This window comes from Eumetopias jubatus, unplaced genomic scaffold, assembly GCF_037043125.1.
Source record: "Eumetopias jubatus isolate StellerSeaLion01/CBP00866 unplaced genomic scaffold, mEumJub1_p1.0 scaffold_10, whole genome shotgun sequence".
NCBI lineage: Eukaryota > Metazoa > Chordata > Mammalia > Carnivora > Otariidae > Eumetopias > Eumetopias jubatus.
The window spans coordinates 3,961,631-3,985,435 of NW_028274816.1; the positions used below are offsets into that span (position 1 = coordinate 3,961,631).

Genomic DNA, 23,805 nt, shown 5'->3' on the forward strand with positions numbered 1-23,805 from the left:
AAATGCCTGTATTGAAATATGTGTGGTTCATTAACCATTTATGTTTATGTAAGAAACCAAAATGGTAAAATCACGGACTTATAAAACAAATTAAATTTAGAGGGGAAAAAAAAACAAAAGGAATGTAGAGACAAATCTTATTTTTAAACTTATTGTGGGATCAGAATGTTGACAAGCTGTACCAATCCAGAGCAGTATTCCTGTTGCTAAGCCTAACAGGCAGCCTGAGCCTGGCTCAGCACCACCCCCCCCTCTTCAAATGCTATTTCGCTGGTACTTTGTGTATATGACACCAAGCAATAGTGAGTTATTTTGTTCATGGACCGGAGGAGGTCCCTTGGTTGGTTTAACACACTTCACTGTTACAGTAGGTTAGTGGGAATGAAGGTCTTGCTAGTTTTGATAGGAGAAAAGGGCTGGCTGCTGAAGAGTATGGGTGCTCTGTAGGCTGCATACATACACACTTAATAATTAATATCCCCTTAGTAGAAGATTAAAAATCGATGGATATGGATGCTTGTGCAGAATCTTCTCGCCCTCTGACATAAATTTCACAAGGAATCTCCTCCATTACTCTGTCTTCTAGGGCCTGTTCAGGGCACTCATGTGCCTGTTTGAAAGTGTAGCTACTCTTTTTAAAAGTGCTGTTAAATGTTTTCATTGGCTGTGGTTGTGCAAAATCATTTCGGAAAGGCAGTTCCATGGAACTCAGGTTGGTCCTGCTCTGTTTGACACTGGGTGCTTGTGACCCACAGTGATGGTCATGAATGCACCGGGAGGCAGTGGAGGAGTGCCGCATCTTCTGGTAGTTGTCCAGTTCTTCTGACAAGTCGGCTAGGTCTGCAGAAATCTCTTTGTCCCGTAGGGAAAACAGTTCATAATGAGGAGGATCAAACACTTCCTGAAATCCAGTTTTGTTAAACGCAGTTTTGCAAGCCATGACCTTTTTTCGAGGCTGTTTCACTTGTACTAAAATAGAAATAATGAGAAGGACCAAGACAATCCCTGAGGTGATGCCAATAATTGTTCCATGGGTTTTAGTGACTTGTTCAAATAGTCCTGCTTTTTTCTTTTCTGCAGAAAGAGAGACAACAAGGCTTTCAAAATTCATTAATGAGTCCTGTCACAAACTGGTAAGGTTATTTTTAGGTAAAGCAGAACACATGGGTCAAATACCCTATAGACGATACCATTTAAAATTAGGTTTTTAAACAAAATAATCCCATTATGATTTCTGGTTAAACTAACCAATCACAATATAGTCAGATAGATTACATAAAAGAAAAAGGACTTGGTTCTTTACTCAGAAGGTACATGAAGGCATACAATTTGCAAATCAAATTAAAAACATGAATCTAGGGGAACCTGGGTGGCTCAGTTGGTTAAGTGTCTGCCTTCGGCTCAGGTCATGATCCCAGGGTCCTGGGATCGAGTCCTGCATCGGGCTCCCTGCTCAGTGGGGAGCCTGCTTCTCCCTCTCCCTCTGCCCCTCCCCTCACTCATGTTCTCTCTCTCTCAAATAAATAAAATCTTAAAAAAAAAATGAATATAGAGAAAATGCCAAAAGAAATACTCTTGTTCTATCAAGTTAGCTTTTTGCTCTGTGGTATGTTTGACCAACTGCCACATTTAAGTATATCCACAGTATTTCCACTGATGGCCATCAGCAAGAGAGGACAAAAGTGCTCAGGCTAACCCACTGAGGTATATCATCACGATCAACCGTTTGAATGATTACCTGAAAATACTTCATGTCAAGTACTTAAGACAGCTGTATCAGATCACACTCACTTCTCATAGTAAGATATTTACTGAACTCTTGGAGAATAGAAGGCAGGTAAACGTTAAGACTTCAAAACTTTAAGATTTGATAATGTCTGTAGATATTCAACTATTACCACAAGTCATGTTTACCTTAGACATACACTAGAAATACAGCATAGGAAATTTTATAAAATGAAAAAAAGCAGTTCTTACTAGTCTGCTTTTACTGCTTTTTAAGATTGAATCCGTCAATATTTATTAAATAGTATTTCTATATTTTTAAACTACTACTACTCTAGGTTACTTTCTAAGTTATTCCGAGAATAAGGTATCTTTACAATACAAATGACTAAGAAAATAATGCAGGAAATATTATGGTGGACTTTCGAACAACTTAAGATAAAAAACATAGTTTGTAAGAAAAAAAAGAATGCTTTCATTGAGAATAAGTATTCTTCTTTGCTTTTATCACATATGAGAGTTGTATGATCCATTTAAAAGAACATTTATATTCTATGTTTCCATTTCAGCCAAAGCAGCTATGCTAAAAATAAGTATTTTTCTTTGCTTTTATCACATATGAGTTGTATGATCCATTTAAAAGAACATTTATATTCTATGTTTCCATTTCAGCCAAAGCAGCTACGCTAAACAGGTTACAGAAAAGGACATTTTAAGTCTTTCTTAAGGGCAACGGCCATTTTTCTCTCAAAAAGGTTGGGCTTTGCCAACGCACTCACCTTTACAGTGATTTTCATCCCAAGGGTATGCACAGTTCTGAACACCGTTACACACTAAAGAACTGTTGATGCACATGTTGCTGTGGCAGAAGAAAGTGCCACCTGTGCAGGGAGCTGCAGGCAAGAAGAACAGTTTGTTGCTAAGAACTCCTCCTGGTTTATTTACACTTCAACTTGTTCTATGAATATACTCTGCACTACAGAAGCAGTAAGATAAGGGCCGATACTCTCTGACATGTTCTCAGGTAAAAACTCTTTACTTCTGCTGGGTGCCAAACGTCATGTTTAGTGTAATGAGAATAGGAATACATTTACCATGGTGCTTACGGAACTAGTACATAGCCTGGCAAATTTTTTCAAAATGTTACAAGAAAATATTGGTGAGGATGTGGAGACACTGGAACCCTTGGTGCATTGCTGGGGGGATGTAAAATGGTACAGCGGCTGTGTTAAACAGGATGGAGTCTCCACAAAAATCCACACCAATTACCATCTGCTCCGGCAATTCCACGTCCAGGTGCGTACCCCAAACCACTGAAAGCAGGGACTCAAACAGAGCACACCAATGATCGTGGCAGCTTTATTCACAAAGCACACAGCAGCATTATTCCACCAAAAGGGGGAAACAACCTAAATAAATGTTTGTTGATGGATGAATGGAGAACTGCAATGTGGTATATACATATCTAATGGGATATTATTCAGGGTTAAAATTCAGAAGGAAATTCTGACAAATGCTACAACACGGATGAATCTTGAAGACAATATGCTTGAAAGAAGCCAGACACAAAAGAACAAATATTGTATGATTCCAGGTATACGAGGTACCTGGAGCAGTCAATTCATTGAGAGAAAAAAAGAACATCAGCTACCAGGACCCGGTGGGAGAGGGGAATGGGGTGTTTAATGGGACAGTGTTTCAGCTGGGGATGATAAAAAAGTTCTGGAGATTGGGGTGCCTGGGTGGCTCAATCAGTTAAGCGTCTGCCTTTGGGCTCAAGTCATGATCCCAGGGTCGGGGCTCTCTGCTCGGCGGGGAGCCTGCTTCTCTCTCTCCTTCTGTGATCTCTCTCACTCTTGCTCTCTCTCAAATAAATAAATAAAATCTTAAAAAAAAAGTTCTGGACATGGATAGTGGTGATGATGAATGTACTTAATGCCACTTAACTATGCACTTAAAAATGGTTAAAATGGCAAATTTTATGTCATGTAGATTTTACCAGAAAAAAATCACTCCTTGGAATTTCAAAATTAAAATTTTTTTAAATGATAAAGATATATGGAATATATACCATGTAACATCATATTTTGTATAAACCATTCTTTCAGCCTGAGATGTCTCCTCCTTTCCCTTCCTGATGACCACCTACTCATCTTTCAAGATCATCCAAAATGCTGCCCTCTCTGTGAAGACTGCCTCAATTCTCCTAGATAGCTAGTGTGACTCCTGTGTTCCCGTCATACTCTGGATGGTGCTTCTATGTGACACTTCTTGTATATGTAAACATTTGCTACACTAGATTATGACTCAGTGTGTTTACTTCTGTTAAGAAATAACATCCTAGATTGGAGACAAAAGTACCAACATAGTAATAATGTGTATTTCAGTGTAAAGACACACACACACACACACACACACACACACACACACACACACACACAAGAATCTGAAAGTCAAGAAACACGACGGCTTGTCTCACTGACAGAAGCCCCTAAAAATCAACTAATCATTGTGACTTCCAAAAATAGAATCAAGAAAAATGTATTTCCTGTCTAAAAAATTCTACATTTAAGATATGTGTCTCAGCATACTGACAGACCTCAAATATTTTTTATATTTTCTTTTTAAGTTTCTTTTCAAGATGAAAAGAAATATGTAAAATTTTACAGGACTAATAATAACTGGATTTTCTCCCCTAAATATTATCTTTTTAAAAATTAATATACAATGAACCTTATTGAAACAATTAATTTAGTATTTCTTTTCCTCTTAAGAAGTCTCTCTTTAGGTTACAATCATAGGAAGCTTTGGAATACTTAAACACATTGTCCAACTGCATCATCAGTAATAAAACCAACAGTTTGGTAAACACAAAACAGTTTGGTATCCACCTGCCTGACCCCCTTTGTGTATTTCTCAATTTGGCTCTGAAGATGGGCTGTAAAAATAGGTATGTATTGGGACCCCAGGAAACCCTAAAACATAATGTGATATTTATCAAATATTTACTAGACTTATAATGTAGGTCAACAGACAACATCCACAACATCACTGATCATCAGGGAAACACAAAACCACAATGAAAGAATACCTCACACTTGTCAGAATGGCTATTATCAAAGGGACAAGAAATAAGTGTCAGAGGAGATGTGGAAAAAAGGGACCCTTTGTGCACTGTTGGTGAGAATGCAAACTGGTGCAGCTACTGTTGAAAACAGTATGGAGGATCCTCAAAAAATTTAAAATAGAATTACCATATAATTCAGCAATTCCACTCTTGGATATTTATCTGAAGAAAATCAAAACACTAATTCAAAAGATACAGACATCCCTATAGGTTCATTGCAGCATTATTTACAATAGCCAAGATACGGCAGCAACCTCAGTGTCCATAAATGGATGAATGAAGATGTGATACATACATAAAATGGAGTATTACTGAGCCATAAAAAGGAGTGAAATCTTGCCATTTGTGACAACATGGATAGACCTAAAGGGTATTATGTTAAATGAAATAAGTTAGAGAAACACAAATACATATGATTTCACTTACATGTGGATTGTTAAAAAGCAAAACAAATGCACAAACAAAACAGGAATACTCACAGATATGGAGAAAAAAACTGATGGTTGCTATAGGGCAGGGGGCGATGCGGACACAGGACAAAGTAGGGGAAGGGGACTAAGAGGAACAGTCTTCCGGGTATAAAATACATAAGTCACAGGGATGTAATGTAGAGCATAGGGAATATAGTCGGTAATATTTTTTTTTAAAAAGATTTTATTTATTTATTTGACAGAGAGACAGACACAGCAAGAGAGGGAACGCAAGCAGGGGGAGTGGGAGAGGGAGAAGCAGGCTTCCCGCGGAGCAGGGAGCCCGATGTGGGGCTCGATCCCAGGACCCTGGGACCATGACCCGAGCCGAAGGCAGACGCTTAACAACTGAGCCACCCAGGTGTCCCTATAGTTGGTAATATTGTAAACAACTTTGTATAGAGACAGATGGAACCTAGACTTATTGTGATCATTTTGTAATGTATGTAAATATCAAATCACTGAAACTAATACCATATTGAGTGAATGTCCCCAATTATTCTTCAATTAAAACAAACAAAAAGTAACATCCAAAATTGCTTTGCTATTAGAGAGCAAATATAAACTCTCTTTAAGGCAGAATCCCCAAAATGGTAACAGTCACCCAAGTTCCAGTTCAGCAGGCTAATAATCTATGGTTAATTGCTATGAGCTAGGATTTGTGTAACCCTTCTCCTTCTGCACTATAAACTAAATTGAGTTTAGTATAAAACTCAATTTTATCTATATACAATTAAATAATCTTTTTTTCTTTTTTTTAAAGATTTTATTTATTTATTTGACAGAGAGAGAGAGCGAGAGCAGGAACACAAGCAGGGGGAGTGGGAGAGGGAGAAGCAGGCTTCCCGCTGAGCAGGGGGCCCGATGCGGGGCTCAATCCCAGGACCCTGGGATCATGACCTGAGCTGAAGGCAGACGCTTAATGACTGAGCCACCCAGATGCCCCACGATTAAATAATCTGTGCACAAAACTTTTAGGCTTATTTGCTGAGTATTTACCCACTCCTTTTCAAGTATAATAACCCGTAGGTGGCTCTCATGACTCAAGAATCTAAAATAAAATAGCTAAGAACTGTAACTTGGGAAATAGTGCTATGAAACAGAGAGTAGAAATAACGATGGACTAGTAATTAATAAAAATTGTTTCTGTTATTAGTTAACCTGTCTACTTTAAGATTTTAACTAACTCCCTGGGTGTCTGCTTCCTCTTTTTAAAAGAATGGGATGGACTATAGGGTATTTCAGACTTCTGGTTCTAAAATCAATGAGACTGGCTCAGTTGGTTAAGTGTCTACCTTTAGCTCAGTCATGATCCCAGGGTCCTGGGATCGAGCCCGGTGTTGGGCTCTCTGCTTAACGGGAGTTTGCTTTTCCCTCTCCCTCTGTCCCTCCCCACCATTTATGTTTTCTCTCTCTCTCTCAAATAAATAAATTCTTGAAAACAAAACAAAAAAATAAAATAAAATCAACGAGACTATGAAATTAGTGGTCTCAATCATGTTGTTATTACTATTCTCAGAAGAATCATGTATATATCCAGTACGTAATTTACTCAGAGACTGAATCCATCACATGGTATCGATATTTAACCATTAAGTATTTCATGATTCTTGGGCGTCTGGGTGGCTCAGTAGGTTAAGCAACTGCCTTTGGCTCAGGTCATGATTCTGGAGTCCCAGGATCGAGTCCCACATCGGGCTCCCTGCTCAGCAGGGAGTCTGCTTCTCCCTCTGACCTTCCTCCCTCTCATGCTCTCTCTCTACCATTCTCTCTCTCTCAATAAATAAATAAATAAAAATCTTTAAAAAAAAGTATTTCATGATTCTTAAGAAATGCTTGATGGTTTCAAAGCTTACCCTAAGGACAAAAGGTATTAGTTACATAAATAAGCCATTAGGTTGAGGACAGAAAAGCCAATGAAAATGTATGGTGTTATTTTATTTCAGTACAAAATTAGCTAGTGTCCCGGGCGCCTGGGTGGCTCAGTCGTTAAGCGTCTGCCCTCGGCTCAGGTCATGATCCCAGGGTCCTGGGATCGAGTCCCACATCGCGCTCCCCGCTCGGCGGGAGGCCCGCTTCTCCCTCTCCCACTCCCCCTGCTTGTGTTCCTGCTCTCGCTCTCTCTGTCAAATAAATAAATAAAATCTTCAAAAAAAAAATTAGCTAGTGTCCCTACCTCAGCTGTGTCATATAGATCGTAAAATTATATTACACCCAGGTGTGCACTTTAACATAACAAATGGCCTAGAGAACACACAGCATTTTTGAATACTTCTAAAAACTGAGTTTTCCATTTTGTTTCTATGTCATACCACAGTTCTATTACATACTATATCATATTACCTACTGACCTCTAATTTTACCAGTCTTATCCAGTTCACAAATGAGGAGACAGGGAACAGAAACTATTCAGGAAGGGCTGAGTGAGGTTATAAGCAGCACTGTGGCTTCTAGGTATTCTGATTTTGAGTCAAACTATCATTAGCTCTTAAAGTTTATTCACAGAACATTGTGTGACACAGAACATTTTGATGTCTCTTTATAATCCTCAAAAGGGGAGAAAAAGATTTTCTGGTCGGTGTTTCTCACTGATTGAACAGTGAGTAGAAAACACCCTCATTTTTTTTTTTAAGATTTTTATTTATTTATTTAACAGAGATAGAGAGAGCACAAGTAGGCAGAGCGGCAGACAGAGGGAGAGGGAGAAGCAGGCTCTCTGCCGAGCAGGGAGCCCGATGTGGGGCTCAATCCCAGGACCCTGGGATCATGACCTGAGCCGAAGGCAGCCGCTTAACCGACTGAGCCACCCAGGCGCCCCACCCTCAGTTTTTATTATAGAATTCTTTACAACTGCTCCCCACATTATTTAAAGCAATTAGAAAGCAGCGCTGACATCATCAGATATTGTTCTGTAGAAATGTATTATTTTCATAATTACAGATGTATTAAGCTCTGTGCATTTTCAGTGGACAAGCATAGCTGTTCATAAAGAGAACTGAAGTTATCAGTTACTGACATGGGATCCTAATGACATGCTTCAATTCAAAACTATAAAAAAATGGCTGAATTATTGGAATTTATAAGGGACAAAGAATAGCAAAAATAGTGCCAGTTATAAACTGTTTTCTTATAGCCTGAGGACTTTCTACTTTCCCCCTTTACTCACTGCTGGGTCATGGCGTGAGAAAGAAGAAGGGTTAGGATTTCAATTCTCCTCCTCTTCTCACGACATGTGACAATGATGCTGAGAAATCATCTGTCCTTCAACCAGGCCTGCAGGAGCCCCACAGGCAGTATGTCACTGAGAATCACATTATGGATTTATTCTAACAAAAATAACTTCTGCTGCTTTCACAGTTGTAGTCCTAGAAATTATTTTCCTAAAACCATATCCTGCCTCAAAGAGTGAGATATGTATTAGTATTCAGTGCTTGGGAAATGCTATTCTATATCATTCATTTTAGCCAAGTTATTTTAGTCATATCTGTAATCTACAATGGGTAGGTATGAAGTGAATATCTCATGCAGAATTAGTCTATCCATATAAACCTTTTCTAAAATACTGATTGTTTTCACGAACGGTTTCATAACAATTACACATCATTAATAGCTTGGAGAAAAGAGTTCAACAGTTTGAATTAATTAGCATATAAAAATGTACTGTTTGGAGCTAATGTGCTTATTAAAAGGAGATTTCCAAACTGGGACTTTTGTTTTATAAAAACTTACAAAATCCTTTATTTGATCACATATATATGACTTTTTTTTTTTTTGGAGGGATAGTTTTCTCGTTCTTCATGGATAATAAAGCTAAATTTAGGATATGGAGCTAAGTCTTATATTTAGTGATTATTGTGAAGACATCGCTTGAGGGAGGCTTTTCATCTGTTTACTTATACGATTTGTACTGATGGAGAAATCATTAGTGTATAGAGAAATACCTTAACTAAAACACATTAGAGAAGAATTTTGCATTTAAGATTTATATCAGTGCTGACCCAAATAAATATAACGTGAGCCAAAATGTGACCAAGTAGCCACATTATAAAGATCTTTAAAAAGAAACAGGTGGAATTAATTTTACTACTAGCTTATTTAACCCAATATATCTGTGCAGACAAGAGTTACTACAGCAGGAAGAGGCTACCTTTAGAAGGGTCTGTGTGCAAGGCTGGCCCTTAGTTTTGGCAACTGGGAACTTGGACTTTCCTCCTTTCCCTGACTGATAAGTTTCACGGTGCCTAGAGTTTGTGTGAACGTCATTTATGCCAAATACTTTCTTTCCTTCTGTGAGTCCACAATTTTGGTACAGGCAAGGCAGAAAGTGCCCATGAGACCAGTTCCCAATAAAAACCTTAGGTGCTGAGCTCTAATGGGTTTCTTTGGACAGAAACATTGTCCATGTTACTGCATTGTTTGTTGCTGGAGAAATGTACATGCTCAGTGTGCCCTTCATGAGAGGGAGTGAGGGTTAAGAAAGCCTGTTAGAAGATTTCTCTGAGAGGACTCAGAAAGTAATTCTCCTTTGTTGATCCCATATCCTTTCACTGTCAGAAATCTCAGCCATAAGTATTTAAATACATGCAGAGTCCTGTGAGTCCTTCTAGCAAATCACCTACCATGTGGGTGGTGTTGGGGAGCCCTGAAACAGTACCCAAAGCATCCTCATTTAACACATATAAAATATTATTCATGAAATATTTTACATTATTTTATACCAAGTCTTTGAAATCCAGGATATATTTTTATAATTATAGCACATTTCAATTTAGATGGGCCACGTTATGAGTATTCAACAGCCACATGGGGCTGCTGGGCACTACTGGAAGGTACAAGACGTTGGGAATAAATAAACTGAGCAGAAAGGAAAACGGCTGAAAGGCTTTCTTGCTAACTGAAACTATCTTTGTATCAAGCACTGCTTTGTAGTTATTTGAAATAGCCTATACATAGATGTTTTTTTCAAGTGTGAAGAGTTGATAAAAATTTTTTTGGAAACAACTTATATGCATCCATAGGGCAACAAGAAGCAGCAACACAGTTCAGTCCTGGTAAATATCACTGCTGAGCTCTTGACATTTCCAGCTACTTGAGAAAATCACTAAATCCAAAATAACTCAATACTTGTTCCTCTTATCTCTCCAATTTTCATTTCCAAGTCAGTCAGACCGAAACTGTAGGTATCTTGGACTCATTCTGTTACTTTTTGGTCTAGTCAGTCACCACATCTTGTTGATTCCACTTCCATGACTCTCCCTCTGTTACTATTCTGGTTCAGACCGTCTTGGTCTAGCCCCTACTATGGAAGTTAGCCTCCTTCCTACACAGCCTCTACACTCCAACTGAAGCACAGCTCTGATTATGTCATTTTGTAGTATGAAACTCTTCAAAACTCCTCAATGCCTATGATATGAGCTCTAATTTTAGCCTTTAATTTAAAGACCTTCTAACTCTAGCTTTAATCTCCTTTCCTTGACGCATTTTTCTCTCTTCTTTCCTTTAATTTTTTATTGTTATGTTAATCACCGTACATCATTAGTTTTTGATGTAGCGTTCCATGATTCATTGTTTGTGCATAACACCCAGTGCTCCCTGCAGAACATGCCCTCTTTAATACCCATCACCAGGCTAACCCATCCCCCCACCCCCTCCCCTCTAGAACCCTCAGTTTGTTTTTCAGAGTCCATCATCTCTCATGGTTTGTCTCCCCCTCCGATTTCCCCCCTTCATTCTTCCCCTCCTGTTATCTTCTTCCTCTTTTTTTTTCTTCCTTAACATACATTGCATTGTTTCAGAGGTACAGGTCTGTGATTCAACAGTCTTGCACAATTCACAGCGCTCACCATAGCACATACCCTCCCCAATGTCTATCACCCAGCCACCCCAACCCTCCCACCCCTCTCTTCTTTCTTTTACTACTTGTGATCCAAATAAGCCTGGCTCTATGCATTTTGTTCATTCTGTAGCCTCTGTTTGGAACAACCTCAATTATTCAACATTTCTACCTTCTAAAATCTAACTGCCCTCAAGGATAAACTCAAAGGCCCTCCCTTCAAGGACTACTTGCTCCATAATCGATGCTGCCTGCTAGAAGTACCTTGGATATTTAATGAGGAAGCCCTTCGTTTTCTGTCTCAAACAGTCTTTGTCATAGTCATTCCTGCAACTGCCTCATTTGCATGTATGTTACCTCACCTAAATGACTATAAGATCCTTTAGAGAAGGGACTGTTTCATCCATTTTTCTATCTTCATAGCAAAACACAGTATCTCATATGATAAATGTTGAATAAATGAATGGAAGGCAGGTAGGAAGGCTGGTTGGCTAAATCAGCTTCATGACCCAAGTAGCCATCTGGCAATTCATCAAGTCTTTTAAAATTATAGATAGAAGAGTTCAGGATAATAAAGCTTGTATAGGTCACATATGATCATGATCTCAACATAGAATCCATGGAATAATAAAATACCTTGAAATTATAAGTGAAGTGAAAAATTACTAATTCCTAAATTTCTCAAGAAAAATATCTGCTAGTATCTTACCTTTATATTTACAAATTTTGATTTGCAAAAATCATATAGTTTAACATTTTACTGTACTCATCAGTCGGGATATAAAAGTGAAAATATTGGGATGCCTGGGTGGCTCAGTTGGTTAAGCGTCTGCCTTCAGCTCATGATCCCAGTGCCCTGGGATTGAGTCCCGCTCAGACTCCTTGCTCAGCAAGGAGCCTGCTTCTCCCTCTGCCTGCAGCTCCACCTGCTTGTACCCTTGCTCACTCTCTCTCACTCACTCTCTCTCGCCCACGCTCTCTAACAAATAAATAAATAAAATCTTTAAAAAAATAAAATAAAAAAATAAAAGTGAAAATATTTCCCTCTCTTACGAGGACAACACAGAAGATCTACCACTTATTTTTAAAATATATGTGATGTGAACATACACAGTCAACTATATTGGGGCAGTTTGGATGAGTCTTTAAATGGTAATTTTCTTCATACAGAGGTGACTGTGAGGAAAGGGACTAGTCAGAGAGACTAATCAGCACTATCCAAATGTAGACAAAAGTTAAACCAAGCCACTCAAAACCAAGTCAAAAACATGATGGTATTTTTGAAAGCAGTTTTTTAAAAAAATCAAAGCTAATGTAATATGATTTGTACTTATAAGCAAAATCAACAAAATAATTATTAGGAAGTACTGACAAATCACTTGGACTTTTATAGAAGGTAGAAAGGCAATAGAACCAATTATTCCTGGGATTTGTTCATGTGAATTATCAGGAGTTTAAGGGAAGAATCCTAAAATCTGTCCTCAGAGTTTTTCCACTTTTAAGCTGGGTCAGTATCTATACATGAACTACCCCATTCTTTAATATGAAAAGGTTCTCACATGCTCAAAAAATAGTAAAGATGATTTTTAAAGATGTAACCAACTCATAAAAAGACAAAACCCCACTATAACCACAAAGAAAATATCTAAAGAATATACACAAAAGGAAATTCAAATGTGTTGCCACAAAAAAATCAACTAACCACAAAAGAAGGTTGCAATGAAGAAAATGAGGGACAAAAAGTTTGAAGACATTTAGAAAACAAACAATAAAAGGGCAGAAGTCCTTTCTTCTTAGTAATTACTATAAACGTAAATGAGTTAAACCCTCCATTCAAAAAGCAGAAATTGGTAGAATAGATAATAATAATAAAAAAAAAACCCAAAGATCCAACTATATATTGTTCTAAAAAAGACTCACTTTAGATCTAACGACATAAATTGGTTGAAAGTGAAAATTCAGAAAGATATTCCATGCAAATAGTTACCAAAAGACAGCTGGGGTGGCCATACAAATATCAACAAAAATAGACTTTAAATCAAAACTGTTGCAAGACAAAGAGGGACACTGTATATTGGTAAAAGGGATTCATCAAAAAGATACAATTATAAAAAAATATAAACCAAAAATCAGAGTCCTAAAATATAAGAAGCAAACATTATCAGAATCAAGGCAGAATTGGATATTCTACAATGGCTGGAGATTTCACTATCTCATTTTCAATAATGGGTAGAACAACTATACAAATGATTAATAAGCAAATAAAAGAATAACACTATAAACCAGCTGGATCTAATAGATATATACAGAAAGTTCTACCCAACAACAGCAAAATACACAATTTTCTCAAGTGTATATGGAACTTTTTCCAGGATGGACCATATATTACACCACATACACACAAAAATCTTTTCCAATCACACTGAAATAAAATATCTTTTCCAATCACACTGAAATAAAACTAGAAATCAATAACAGAATGATTTCTGTTATCTTTTCCAATCACACTGAAATAAAATATCTTTTCCAATCACACTGAAATAAATATCTTTTCCAATCACACTGAAATAAAACTAGAAATCAATAACAGAATGAAAACTGGAAAATTCATAAATATGTGGAAATTAAACTACACACTCTTAACCCACCAACTGGTCAAAGAAGAAATCACAAGGGAAATTAGAGAATATCTTGAGATAAATGAAAATGAAAACAACACAGCAAAACTTGATGAGAAGCAGTGAAAGCAGTGCAAAGAAGGAAACTTATAGCTAAAAATGCCTATGTTAAAAAAAGGAGAAAGATCTCAAATCAGTAACTTAACCTTAAAGAATGAGAAAAAAAGGACAAACTAAACTTGGAGTTCTATGCCTTTGTCAGAAACACTGAAATTATAGAGAAGAGAGATAAATAGAGAATGGAAAAATTAGAGAAAAGAAAAAAAATCGTTCTTTGAAGAGCTCCACAAAATTGGCAAACTTTTAGTTACAATGACTAAGGAAAAAAGAGAAACATGAAAAGATTCAAATTACTAAAATCAGAAATTCAAGTGGAGACAGTTTAGATGTTACAGCTAAAAGGGATTAAAAGAGAATCCTAAAAACAATTCTACACCAACTAACTGCTAATCTAGACGAAATAGACAAATCCTAGAAACATACATTCTACCAAAACTGAATAAAACTAAATAGAAAATTCGAATAGATCTCTAACTAGCAAGGATATTGAATCAGTAAAATCAAACTCTCTCCCAAAAAAGAAAAGCCCTGGACTGGATGGCTTCACTGGGGAATTCTACCAAATGTTTACAGAACATCAATTCTCAAACTCTTCCAAAAAGTTGGAGAGAAAGGGTCACTTCTTTTTCTTTTTTTAAAAAGATTTTATTTATTTGATAGAGAGACACAGTGAGAGAGGGAACACAAGCAGGGGGAGTGGGAGAGGGAGAAGCAGGCTTCCCGCGGAGCTCGATGCGGGGCTCGATGCGGGGCTCGATCCCAGGACCCTGGGACCATGACCTGAGCCGAAGGCAAATGCTTAACAACTGAACCACCCACGTGCCCCACTTCTTTTTCATTCTATGGACCAGCATAACCCTGATATCAAAACCAGAGAAAGATGCTACAAGAAAATAAAACTACAAATACCCCTTATGCATATTGATGCAAAAAATCCTTAACAAAATACTAGCACTGAATTCAGCAACATATTAAAAGCATTATACACCGGGTGCCTGGGTGGCTCAGTTGGTTAAGCGACTGCCTTCGGCTCAGGTCATGATCCTGGAGTCCCGGGATCGAGTCCCGCATCGGGCTCCCTGCTCAGCAGGGAGTCTGCTTCTCCCTCTGACCCTCTTCCCTCTCATGCTATCTCTCATTCTCTCTCTCTCAAATAAATAAATAAAATCTTTAAAAAAAAATAAAAAAATAAAAGCATTATACACCATGACCAAATGGGACTTATTCCTGGACCATAAAAATGGTTCTACATATAAAAATGATTGAGGGGCTCCTGGGTGGCTCAGTTGTTAAGCGTCTGCCTTCGGCTCAGGTCATGATCTTGGGGTCTTGGGATCAAGCCCTGCATCGGGCTCCCCGCACGGCAGGATGCCTGCTTCTCCCTCTCCCTCTCCTACTCCCTCTGCTTGTGTTCCCTCTCTTGCTATGTCTCTGTCAAATAAATAAAATCTTTAAAAAAAAAATCAATGACTGTAATACAACACATTAACAGAATGAAGAGGAAAAAAATGACATAATCATCTCAATTGAATCAGAAAAAGCATTTGACAAAATTCAACATCCTTTAATGATGAAAACACTCAATATATAAACTAGGACCAGAAGAAAATTTCCTCAACATGATAAAGGCCATATATGAAAACCCTACTCAGCTAACACCTACTCAATGGTGAAAGGCTGAAAGCTTTGCTCCTAAGATCAGACAAAAGACAAGGGTGTCTCCTATAGCTTCTATTCAATATAGTACTAGAAGTTCTAGCAAGAGCAATTAGGTGAGAAAAGGAAATAAAAAAATAGCATCCAATATTGGAAAATTACCTGTTTACAAACAACATGATCTTATATGTAGAAAACCCTAACAAGATTACACACACACACACAGCTAATAAACTAATTCAGCAAGCCGCAGGATACAAACACAGAATACAACATCAGGTACATTTCTACACACTAACAATGCATACTTGTAGAGTTGTATACTAAAGAGTACAGAACACTCTTGAAAAAAATTAAAGACAACAAATAAATGGGAAGACATTCTGGGTTCATGGGCTGGAAGACTTAAGACTGATTAAGATGACACTACTACTCAAAAGCAATCCACAGATTCATTATGATTCCTATAAAAACCCCAAAAGCGTTTTTAGCAGTGTCTTCTGTAAGAGAAGAAAAGGGCTTCTTGGAAATATGGTTGGTTTTACGGCTGGGCCAGGGAAAACACAGTTGAGCCCGGGCCATCTTGTGGTGACAGAAAATAAGAAAGAGATTAAAAAAAAAAAAAAAAGGGAAGGATACATCAAAAGTTAAAAGAGACAACTTGAAGAGGCTCCCAGTGGCCAAAGCTGGGACTCTGAGTAACAAAATAATGTTAGTATTGTAATAATTATGTTATATATAATTATATAATAATGGCATAAAATAAAAATCCATAAACTCATACTGAAATAAATCACTGAATAGATAAATGAGGGGAAAAATAACTCTTCCTCACAGAATTACATCTAATAGGTGTAGAAGGAATAATGGAAATAGAAAACTACCATTAGGTAAACACTACAATAATAATTATTACAGGGCACCCGGTGGCTCAGTCGTTAAGCGTCTGCCTTCGGCTCGGGTCATGGTCCCAGGGTCCTGGGATCGAGCCCCGCATCTGGCTCCCTGCTCCGTGGGAAGCCTGCTTCTCCCTCTCCACTCCCCCTGCTGTGTTTCCTCTCTCGCTATGTCTCTCTCTGTCAAATAAATAAATAAAATCTTTAAAGAAAATAATAATTTATTACAGGCAGAAACCATTAACAGATGCTAAAATTAGTGAGCAAAGTGATATTTGCATAGTCTCAAGGAGAATTATTAACTAGAAATGAAAGTATCAGTAACTTTATAGTGGAGAAACCTGACAGAGAGCACCTTAAGGAAGTGAGCAAAGTTAACATGAGACAGATCCACATGATGTACCCCTACCTCACTGGTATGATGCACTGAGAAACATGTAACGTCATTTCTGTGACACTGAACAGAAATGCATAACCTCAAAAGAATCCATGAGAAAACATCAGACAAACTCAAATTGACATTCTACTAAATAAATGGCCATTGCTCTTCAAATATATTAAGGTCATTAAAGACTAAGGAACTGTCACAGATTGAGGATACTAAAGGACAGATGTCAATTAAGCGCAACATGGGATCCAGCATCAGAAAAGGACATTAATGGGAAAACTAGTGACATGTGGATAAGGTCTATATATAATGGTCAATAATACTGTATCAGTGTTAATTTTCAGTTTTACCACATTATTAGGGGAATCTGAGTGAAGGACATATGAAAACTCTGCGCTATTTTTATAACTTTAGATAAGCTTAAAATTATTTAAAAATAAAAAGTTAGAAAAAAGAAAACACAACCTATCTAAATTTTGATGAGCATGGTTTGGTAGATTCATAATTATATACCAAGCTGAATTAATACTACTGATAATTATTTTTAATTTTGAAAATCTTGAGTCTCCACTTTCTGTGTTCCCTATCACGTTACACTTTTATAATAACGCAGTGTCGCAATTTATGTAGTAACATGGATTTTCACCCAGGACAGTTAATTCCTTCAGAATAGGGACTAAGACTTAGTTATTTCTGCATTCTCTTTGACTTGCAGTCTTTGTCAAAAGGAAATGCTCAATAATTGAATTCTGAATGAATGAAAATTATGTAAAAGATCTCAATGCTATAGGATTTACTTACGCTCCACAAAGGAAGTAAAGAGCATTCTGAATCTGCTTAGCCGACTACCTTCATCTGCCCACATTCGGATCACTCCAACTCCTGTTTTCAGCATCACATCATTGGCCACAGTGCTGCAAAACTTGGCCTTCAGATTTTCAATAGAACTGCTTCCATCATAAACTGCAACGAAGTTTCTCTTGCATTCATTTGAGTGCTCCATTTGATAATCTAGGAACCTCAAATAAATCTGTAACATTAAAACAAAGAAAAACACTGCTTTTGAAAAGATAAATTTTAGTGTTATAGTTCTATCCATTTGACATGGTCGACTAAATTATGACAGCTGACAGGAACACAACAGCTAAAAGGCTGGTGCTTAAGGAATTAAAAGAACCAAGAGTGACGTCTCCTCCTTTGGTTGTCTTAATGGAACCAAGCATTACGGAACCTAAGTTTGTGTTTTGTCTATAAAGAAACTTTTTGCTCCATGAGGTTCACTGGCTCTCTTACATAGTCTTCTTATTATGAAAGCAACCTCATAGTACTGACAAATTGGAAAATGAAAGAATCATTCATAGCAGTTGTTGGATTTTTTTCAGTTTTTCTTCATTTTAAAAACCTAAGCTTAACTGTAAGATACATAGATCCTGTAACACATCAAAACCATTTTTATTTTTTTTACAAGATATTTTATTTTTAAAGGTTTTATTTATTTGACAGAGATACAGCGAGAGGGAACACAAGCAGGGGGAGCGGGGGAGGGAGAAGCAGGCTTCCCGCGGGGCGGGGAGCCCGCCCAGGACCCTGGGACCATGACCCGAGCTGAAGGCAGACTCCTAACGACTGCCACCCAGGCACCCCAAAACCATTTTTATCTTATCTATGCTTTTCAAAACCATAAATGTTCCCATGATGTCCTGTCATTTATTTACCCCCTATTCTATACTGCACATTTAAGTGGCTTTAAGACTTCCCCCCATAAATAACCATTTCTACGTTTTCAGTCAGGAAGATATAAACTGCAGTATCAAAATAAGCACTATTGGGGGCGCCTGGGTGGCTCAGTTGGTTAAGCAACTGCCTTAGGCTCAGGTCATGATCCTGGAGTCCCTGGATCGAGTCCTGCATCGGGCTCCCCGCTCAGCGGGGAATCTGCTTCTCCCTCTGATCCTCCTCCCTCTCATGCTCTCTCTCATTCTCTCTCTCAAATAAATAAAATCTTAAAAAAAAAAAAAGCACTATTGGTATCTATTTTATTTAGCATCCTCTTTCTTGAAATTTTGTAGGCAGCCCGCTACCTGGCACTAAGTTCTTAAAATATGCTTGGCCTACTTTTGTCTGAAGAATTCCTTTAGATTGTAGGCTTAGAAAGACTGGGGGCATTAATGTTCAGGTTGTGGGCTTAGAAAGACTTTGTGCAGGGCGCCTGGGTGGCTCAGCTGTTAGGCATCTGTCTTAGGCTCAGGTCATGATCCCAGGGTCCTGGGATTGAGCCCCGAGTCGGGCTCCCTGCTCCGCAGGAAGCCTGCTTCTCCCTCTCCCACTCCCCCTGCTTGTGTTCCCTCTCTTGCTGTCAAAATGAATAAATAAAATCATAAAAAAAAGGAAGACACTGTGCATCTCTCTAAAAGAACTTAATGAAGTAGCTATTATTCCTTACAGGCAGGGAGAAAATTAAAGCTCAGGTGGTTAAGAACTTGTCCAAGGTTACTCAGGTTGAGGATGTGACCTAGGTTGGCCTGACTCTAACATTTGTGTTCTTTCCACTCCCTCGGATTCCTTTTCTGCACGCATGCACAGACAGCTCACTTTTTGCTCTAGTTGCTGCTGAGTGACTCTACAGTTAGAATTTTAGTGAGTAGAGAATAACGATTTCCTTTGTCATTAAAGACATAGGAGTATTCATTCTAGTTTCTATTTCTGAGGTAGCAATGTGATGCCACCTCCATCTCTCTCTTTAAAGATTTCATTTTATTTTTTATAATCTCAACCATTTTAATTTTTATTTAAAAATTATTAAATTGTATTAAGTTTATTTTAATTCTGGTATATTAACATACAGTGCTATGCTATATTAGTTCCAGGTGTGCTATATAGTGACTCAATAATTCTATACATTAATTACTGTGCTCATAAGTATACTCTTTAATCCCACCACCTGTTTCAACCACCCCCGCCCCGCCACCTCCCAATCTTAACCATCTTTAAATGTACAGGTCAATAGTGTTACACTGTTGTATATTCAGTCTCCAGAACTTTTTTATCTTGTACAGAAACTATACCCATGAAACAATAATTCCCCATTTTCCCCTCTCCCAACTGTGGCAACCACTATTCTATTTTCTATGAATTTGACTACTCTAGATATTTTTAAGTAATCTCTATACCTAACATGGGCTTGAACTCACAACCCCAAGATCAAGAATCACATGGCTCTACTGACTGAGCCAGCCAGGCACCCCCACCTTTTAATTTAAAAGACTTCATATAACAAAAATGTAATGTCAGGTATCTTTTCCCACTAAAATACCTTCATGGCATAAAATTAAGAGCAAACAACTAAAAAACATACCTCAAAGGGATAAATTCTGACCAAGTAACTTTGGGTTATTTGAGATGATCAATTTGTTACTTACTTCCATGAGAGTGGTAGAAAATCGGTAATTAAATAGGATTATCATTTCAAAACTTCACAAAATCTTCACAAATGTATTACACAGAAACAGTAAGTTTCCTTACATATATCATTAGTTCTCATTAATTTCTCCATCGTTTACATAACCAAAACATTCTGCCTGTGGTTTTGTGGTAGTGAGCAAGTATCACCAATACTGTAATTGTCTGTTTCTCTATTATACTGTGGGGCCTTCCAATGAGAGAATCATGTGCTAATTATATCTAGTGTAATTTTTGCTCATAGCAAGTAATGAATATATGACTAGGTTTATAAAACCATGAACTTGGTAGATCTAAATAGAAGAAAAACAAGAAGTCTGAAGTATTTACTCTTTTTTAATCCAAAGAAACATGGTACTATCCAAGGCCATAGTAAATGGTCTTTAAAGATGTTGAGGTCAAAAGTTTTAATGACATTCTTTTCTCTTGTGAATGCAGCTAAATATTGAAATAGTTTAGTTCAACTAATTTTCAGAAATTATTTCTAACAAGGGGCACCTGGATAGCTCTGTTGGTTAAGCATCTGACTTTGGCTCAGGTCATGATCTCAGGGTCCTAGGACCAGCTCTGCACCTGCAAGTCCAGCTCCCTGCTCAGGGGGAGTCTGCTTCTCACTCTCCCTCTGCCCCTTCCCCTGCTGGTGCTCTCTCTCAAATAAATAAATCTTAACTATTTCTAAAAACAAAACTGACAAATTGAAATGGGGGGGGGGGAGCTACAAACTACTCTTCTTTCACCCAAACTGCATGACAACAGATCTGCTAAAGGCTCCTGGTCTCTTACTCCGCTCCTACACCTTTCCCAGGAGGTGGAGTGAGTTACCTTGATGGTGGGGAGTCTGGTCTCTTTTCCCCCCCTTTCCCTGGACTGGTGAGTAGGAAGCAGTGACCTGAATAAGTGGGTTTCCTCTGCAGATGCAAACTTTCCTTGGGCTGGACTGGTCCAGGCTAGACTTAGTTGGGAGGTAGAAGTGGTGGGTAGGGAATTAGCAAGTCTAATACAACTCTCTCAGTAAGCTGCTTCCTCTAGCCTTTTTTGTAATAAAGGAGCAGTAAAGTGAGTCAAATACATTTTTTGGTTTCCCAATGCATATAAAAGTTAGCTTGTCCTGTAGTTTGTTGCATTGTCTATAAAATATACATTCCTTAATTTAAATATCCTTATTGCTAAAAAAAAAAAATGCTAACCAGCATCTAAGCTTTCAGCAAATCATCATCTTTCTACTGGTGGAGGGTCCTGCCTCGATGTGGATGGCTGCTGACTGATCAGGGTAGTGGCTCCTGAAGGCTGGGTTCACTGTGACAATTTCTTCAAATAAGACAATGAAGTTTGCTGCATTGATTGTCTCTTCTTTCACAAATAATTTCTTGCTGCATGTGATGCTGCTGGTAGCATTTACCCACATAACTTTTATTAATTTAAATTCAATTAACATGTATTATTGGTTTCAGAGGTACAGATCTGTGATTCATCAGTCTTAAATAACACCCAGTGTTCATTACATCACATGCCCTCCTTAATGTCCATCACCCAGTTACCCCATCTCCCTATTCCCCTCCCGTCAGCCACCCTCAGTTTGTTTCCTAAGAGTCTCTTATGGTTTGTCTCCCTCTCTGATTTCGTCTTATTTTTTTTCTTCCCCTATGAACTTAGGCCTTGTTTTTAAATTCCAAACATCAGTGAGATACAATTTTTTCTCTGACTTATTTCGCTTAGCATAATACCCTTCAGTTCCATCCATGTTGTTGCAAATGGCAAGATTTCATTTTTTGATGGCTGCATATTCCATTGTGTGTGAGAGAAAAAAATGGAGTCAATCCTCTTAAACCCTGCTTCTGCTTTATCAACTAAGTTCATGTGATAGACTGAATCCTCTGTTGTCATTCCAACAATCTTCACAGCATCTTCACCAGGAGTACCTTCCATCTGAAGAAACCACTTCTTTGGCTCATCAAAAGGAGCAACTCTCACATGATGTAATGAACACTGGGCATTATAGAAGACTGATGAATCACTGACCTCTACCTCTGATAATATGTTAGTTGAATTTAAATTAAAAAGTAAATTCATCCTAACCCTAAATAAAAAAAATAGGAGCAAATCCTCATCAGTTCAAGTTTGATCATGAGATTGCAGTGATTCAGTCACATCTCCAGGTTCTACTTCTAATTCTAGTTCTCTTGCTATTTCCACATCTGCAGATACTTCCTCCACTGAAGTCTTGAATCTTTAACTTGTAACACATGCAGTATTTGTGAAGCACAATAAAAGGAGGTATGCCTATATAGCATTCTAGATCAAAAGGAGACACATGATAACTGGAACTGCAAAGGGCTCCTGACATTAGATCCCTGTCTTATGGTGGACATAAAATCAATTTTTTTTTATTTTTTAAAGATTTTATTTATTTATTTGACAGAGAAAGACATAGAAAGAGAGGGAACACAAGCAGGGGGAGTAGGAGAGGGAGAAGCAGGCTTCCCCGCGGAGCAGGGAGCCCGATGTGGGGCTCGATCCCAGAACCCTGGGATCATGACCTGAGCCACAGGCAGACGCTTAACAACTGAGCCACGCAGGTGCCCCCCTCCTTTTTAAAAAGATTTTATTTATTTATTTGACAGAGAGAGAAATCAATTCTTAAATGTAAAAACTAACACACACAGATAAAAATATACAAGTGTAGTTCTATGACCTTTGGTTAAGAAATTTATTAAAAACACAGAAGACACAAAGTATAAACGATAAAGATAATCAATTTGTTACATAAAATAAATCTGACTTTGAGAAGCAGCCAAGATGATAAGTCACACACAGCACGGCTTATTTCTCTTATTACAACTAAAAACGGAGGATAAAATATGAAAAGCAACTCTACATGAGGATTCTGGAAAGTAATAGGTGGGTGTGGGTGGGAAGTCAAACTTGAATGAACCATAAGAAGGTGAGGTTCAGTTTTTTCCTTGTCTTCTGGGCTGATATTCATGGAACTCACAGCAAAAACAGACAGGAACTCAGGGAACTCAGAGAAAGAGCTCCAGCCAGAAGACTGAGAAAGGACCCTTCCCTACTGAAGACTAGGGTGAGGCAGGGATTTTTGGTTTGTTTTTCCCATTCTACCAGCTCTGCCCAAGGTCAGCACCAGTCATGGATCTGCATGCAGCAGCTACAGCAGCAACTAAAACCCCAAGAGAAATCCCATCTCTTTAACTAGCAGAACTGAGAAAAGGATATGATGTCAGGTGAGTATGGAGGGGATCCCCATTATTTTTTTCCCTCTCTCTCTTAGTCACTCAAAACTCACAAGTTAGGAGGCAGAAACTGAAGAAAACTTACCTTTCTGGCCACCAGAGGAAATGGGAAAAGGAAACCATGTTATCTGGAGAATGTGAAGGAAGTCTTGGAGAAGAGGGAGCTAAAGAGAAAGCACTAATTCTATGGTGATTAACATAACAATAAAAATAAAAAAAAAAGAAAAAGCACTAATTCTCGCTTACCACTAAGCTGTGTATTCAT

General features: G+C 38.0%; 1 protein-coding gene across 1 annotated transcript in view; it reads right to left on the reverse strand.

The window, feature by feature from the left end:
- Positions 1-439: 439 nt before the first annotated feature.
- Positions 440-23,805, reverse strand: part of NETO2 (neuropilin and tolloid like 2) — a 51,407-nt gene continuing 28,041 nt past the window's right edge. The window contains exons 7-9 of the mRNA XM_028091255.2: positions 17,635-17,863; positions 2,505-2,618; positions 440-1,074 (exon numbers count right to left, since the gene is read on the reverse strand). Of these exons, the coding sequence (XP_027947056.1) occupies positions 494-1,074; positions 2,505-2,618; positions 17,635-17,863 (924 nt within the window). The 3' untranslated portion in view covers positions 440-493. The remainder of the gene's footprint in view (positions 1,075-2,504; positions 2,619-17,634; positions 17,864-23,805) is intronic.